The sequence below is a fragment of the Capsicum annuum genome, chromosome 9, assembly GCF_002878395.1.
Source record: "Capsicum annuum cultivar UCD-10X-F1 chromosome 9, UCD10Xv1.1, whole genome shotgun sequence".
NCBI lineage: Eukaryota > Viridiplantae > Streptophyta > Magnoliopsida > Solanales > Solanaceae > Capsicum > Capsicum annuum.
Genome location: NC_061119.1, coordinates 93,716,991 through 93,722,210, shown reverse-complemented (window position 1 = coordinate 93,722,210; position 5,220 = coordinate 93,716,991). Strand labels below are relative to the sequence as shown.

The window sequence follows — 5,220 nt, the reverse complement described above, 5'->3', positions numbered from 1 at the left end:
GGTATTGGTGTCAGTATTAGGGTTGTTCCATCATATTTGATATTGGGGCTGATATCGGTTGACAATTTTGTTGGTTGTTCCATCATATTTCATTTTGGGATTAATTATATTATGTTTTGGAACTTTTTTGGTTATGGCCTGGTTTATAGCTCTTATTTCAGTATTGTTTTGGTTATGTATGGTTGAACGATTGGTTTGGTATGGTTAGACTCGATTGGGCCCATCACGGTTGTGATCCTATCCCAAAGTCTTCAAGTGAGCTGTAACACTATCTTGTTATATGTTTGGTATTCAGCTGACTCAAGGTATTCTAATGGTGGTTAGGTTGGGTAGCAGAGGGTGGTCCCCGATCCTGGTTAGACTTGGGATGCCAATTACGACAAGGCCCTCGGTCGGGTCGGGTCACATATTGAGGGCATATAGTTTCCAAAACCAAAACCAAGCATCAATTGGCCATTCTCATGTAACCACATGTTCAAACCACTATAATAACATGAAAACCATAAGAAAAACATAGGAAAATATTATCCTACCAAGACCCCCAACATATATTTCAAAACCAAATCAATACCACAATATTACCATAAAAACCATTCATTAAAACATGTTTTTAGTTGAACTAACAATGAGAGAGGAGTAACATGCATAAGACACCAAGGAAGACGGAGAGAAACCATCCTTAAGAGCCTAAATTGGTCACCTTGAAGAAACCCTAGCCTTTTCTTGAACCAAGAGCCTGAGAGAGATTTAAGAGAGTTTTTAGAGTATTTGATAGAAAATAATAGGTTAAGAAATCCTCCAAAGGTGTTTTATGTCGTGGGGTCAAAAGGGGTTAAGATGGAAAATGTCCAGAATACCGCCCAACTTAAATTGTGTAACTTTCCGTGGGTGGGTATTAGTTGACCCTCCAACTCGTCACCACATCATACATTGGTATTATCCATTCGTACCCAAAATAGAAAGTTGGACACCATATTCTGTCCAACATATGACTCACTTTCCCAACTCGTGACCAGATCATATGACTCGTATGGTCTAGTCATACTTAAGACAGAATTAAAAGGGGTTGGACACTGCACAATATACAATTGGACTATACCACTTGTACTCTATCCTCATGACTCTTAGTGAGCCACTCATACTCAAAGCCAAGTTAAGTTACTAAGTTTTAGATTAAGTAAAGGATCAACCCAACGACCCATCACCAAACCATACGATCCGTACCCACTAAGTCATACCCATAACAGAAAACTAACCATCACCCACAAGACACCTTATGAGTTGGGTAACCTGAACTATACCCACACCATACTACTCATATGATGAGTTATATAATCTACAGAAAGCTCAAAACCCAGGATATTTCCAAGGACCAAAACCTAGGGTATTTCAATAGGACTAGTGAAAGAAAAGAAATATAAGAACGAGTGAAATAAAAGTAAAGAGGATAAAGGAAGGAAAAATCTCTAGTTATGACTGAGCATATTAGGAGAGCGGGTCGAGTTATGATAAGAGAAAATAAGGTGATTCAAGTTCTAGTCCTACCAAATGACAAGATCCTCGAGACCCATTCTTTGAAAGGCTCAGTTAGAGTAAAGAGTACATTCCATGGTGGCCTCCACTAGAAAGATCTAAGTCTAGGAGAATGAAGCAAGCATTAAATAATAATAATTGAAGAAATAAGAGGTGAGGAATTAAAGCCAACATTCCAAGAAAAAGTGATTGTCACTCTGGGAAACTCTTCAGTGGCACTAACCACAAAACTTCTGGGAGTCACTCAAGTATCCTAGAATGGAGCATGGGTCATGGGATCCAGTTTTATTAAATTCTCTTGAGTTAACCTCGAAGGAAAAAAGCAAAATGAGGTGTGTGAATGTGAACTACATTCCAGATAAGTTAGCTAGGATCCTGACATAAGCAACAGACTTCTATAGGCAAGAACTGAGCTGCCCCAAGCTTAACTGGAAAGTGGGACCAAATGAGTTTAAATTGTCATCTATCAAATTACCCAATCCCAAGACAAATAGAAAAGTGTATAGGAAAATAAAACTGGGTATGTGGGTAGTAACCCTCTCCATGATATGAGGAATTTTAGTATGGAAATTAAGGGGCCATCGATATGTCGAACGGATAGAGTAGATGTGTGAAAAATAAAAAAACAAGAGAAATCCCCTTATTATCCTGGTATCCTTTCCTTTCTTGAAGAATCCTCGAAATCATTAGAGGTATTAAACATCATTGGCACTGTCTGCTCTATAGTGGAGTTTAAAGGTAACCCACCATCTTCTTGGTCACTAGATGAACCATTCAAATTTGAAGAAAGAAGAAGAGAACTTGAACAGTGAGACATGACTGCAATATTTAAGGGGGTAAATTGTAGTTAAGAGCATCCTAGAGAGTTTTTTTTTTCTTTTTGAGAAAAGGTCTGATAGAAGGCAAAACAGAAGCAAGTAGGAAGTGTTAGATAAATATGTTTGATATATACAGGAACTATAAGAAGAGATGAATTGTAGCTCAAATATGAACGTCAGTGCAATCCCCCAGGAAAACATCACCTTATCTCTGAAGGACACGTGTAAAAAGGAGAGACATCACATGAAAGATGACAATGTTAAAGGTTCGAATAACGTGATATTTCAGAAAAAGAAATGAATCGATATATGAAGTGTAGAAGGCACTTTGGAATTTTTTTCCATCTTCTGACCATAATGAATGTTGCACCCGCAAGATCGGAGGACTATTTGTATGTAGTAAAAATGGCTTAGGGTGTCTTTGGGCTGATTGGGCCGATTGAGTTATTTTGTGCCAGGTAAGTGAAGTTGGCTCATAATGGAACCATCTCGGAGATAATGTCAATAGGCTGGAGCATATACTCGGGCAAATGATGAGGACTCCTGAGATTAGCTAAGGATGGTGAGTACATACTAATGGACAAATGAAAGAAAAATATGCTAGGGATTCTAGAAAGCACCAGTTGCCCTCCGCGCTAACATACGCCAGTGGACTCATTGCTCCCCAACGACATTCGGACGCATGGCAATCCTTTATTGGCCTTGACAACTAATGTACCCTATAAATACTACCCCCTCCCCCATTGAAAAGGATTTGATTATTGGCCATCCTTACACTTAAAGTAATAAAATATCTTTAGTTTGGTCCTTAAGCATTAGCATTTTCCTTTAGTTGTTTACTGTTTTCTCATTGTTATACTCGTGCCTGCTCATGTTTGTACTCTTGGATGATACAATCTAACATTCGATCTACGCTATAAGATTTTCTCCTAATCTTTGCTTGTTCAATTACTTTGAGCTCTCATTAGGTTATTTACTTTTCTGCGAACATTTTCCACTAAATCTGAAGCTAAGACTGTAACGCGTGCTCTTGACTCATGAACAAATTCAACTATACCAAAAAGAAAGTAAATATATATAAATATTTTTAAATCAATATTTTATTCTGACCTACTGAACATAGAAAAGAAGTAAAAATTACTTATTTTCCAAAAAACAAATGAGGAATACATTCGTTCCCCTTAGGCAAACAAATAGAAGGGTTTCCACAAACCAGTGGCTACAAGACGTACACAGAGGCATTGAATTCCATTGAATTTTTGTATTCATTGGCCACCAACCCATTTTCGGCCTATAAAAAGATACTCAAGGAACGCCACCACTTCCTCACTCCGGTGTAAAGGCGTAGGATAGAAAAGAGAGAGAGACTTGGGCATTGTGAGAAAGAGAGGAAGTGATGGCAAGTAAGTTGTCCATTTTTATCCTTTGTCTTGATTTGGTAGTGGTTCAGACCACAGCAGCAAGAGAAATGCCAAGTGACAAAGGTCTTTCTAACCAAAAGAATGTTTTCGGAGGCGCTGAAGGTATCGGGGACATTGGTAGCAATGCCCTGCCTTATGGTGGAGTCATAAGTGGAGTAGGTGTCAACGTTGGTGGAATTGGTGCTGGAATTGGTGGAGGAGCTAGATTTGGTTCAGTAGGTGGATTAGGTGGTGGACTAGGGGGTTTAGGAGGACTAGGTGGTGGCTTTGGTGGTGGTGTTGATGCTAGTGGTGCTGAGAACCTTCCACGTCCATAAAGATCCGTCACTTTCATTTAATTAAATTTTACTTTCTTTATTTGTTCAAGTTTGTTTCATGCATGTTTTGTTACGTTAAAATTTGCTAGCTAGTGTGAGAAAGGAGTGAATTTTTGTTTGTTTTTGTTGTTGATGTTGGCTTCATCCATAGCATAACGTCACGTGTGATTTTACCCATAATATCCAATGTTACGTAAGTTGTTGCATTTCTATCTTTAAAGTCGAGTGTTCAAAGTTCAACGCTTTTCTTTTTCTTCTCAACTTTTCATTACTGAGGATTATCTAATGATTTTAATTCATAGAAAGCCTCCGGAGGAAAAGATAAAGGATATGCTACTTAAAATTACAGTTGGAAAGAAAAACAAAGAAACTCTTCAGATATGCTGTAGTATATATAGGTTTACCAAACTTAGCAACTTGCAATTGTTTTTTATTATTTTGGGTTTAGTAAAATCTCATTTTTGAAGTTTAAACTTTATATTTATAATTTTGAACTTTTAACAATAAATTTAACCCAACTGATGAATAACCAAAAATGAAGTTTAAACTATTTTCTTGAAAATAGAAAAATTAAATGTTAAGAACTTCAACACAAGTTCAAAACCAACTTATGAATTATCAATATGAAGTTTCAAGAACTTCAAACATAAGTTCAAATAGTTGAAGAACTATCAATATGAAGTAAAAAATTTACGAACAAGTATGTGATTTACAAGCAAAGACTAGTTGTATCTAGATAAATAAGTTTTCCTTTGAATTTTACGTAGTGAACTTGCATCGAATGCACTCAGTCAATCGATAGATGTAATATCTTTGAACTGTCAAGCTTTAATGTACACCTAAACAACACAAGTCACACAACCAGGCTTTTACCATTTATGATTCTTAAGATTTTATTCGTTTCAGCCATGAACACGTCCTGATTTCATGAGAGATTAGAGAATAGGCTTTTACTAGCATTCTCCTTAAAGCGACTTCCACTTCACTCTTACATAGGTAATTCCTAAATATTTAATCCTATAGATCAAACTATGTGGTCAAACCTGTCAAATTTAGAAACCATTAAAAAAATTTAAAACCATAAGTCTTATTCTTATTTCCTGAACATTGTCTTTATCATGAGATGGGTTG

At 36.8% G+C, this 5,220-nt stretch overlaps 1 protein-coding gene across 1 annotated transcript; it reads left to right on the top strand.

Moving 5' to 3' along the window:
* Positions 1-3,747: 3,747 nt before the first annotated feature.
* Positions 3,748-4,089, top strand: LOC107841483 (glycine-rich protein 5-like). The gene has a single exon (XM_016685385.2). The coding sequence runs from the start codon at positions 3,748-3,750 to the stop codon at positions 4,087-4,089; it is 342 nt and encodes a 113-aa protein (XP_016540871.2).
* The last annotated feature ends 1,131 nt before the right edge of the window (positions 4,090-5,220 follow it).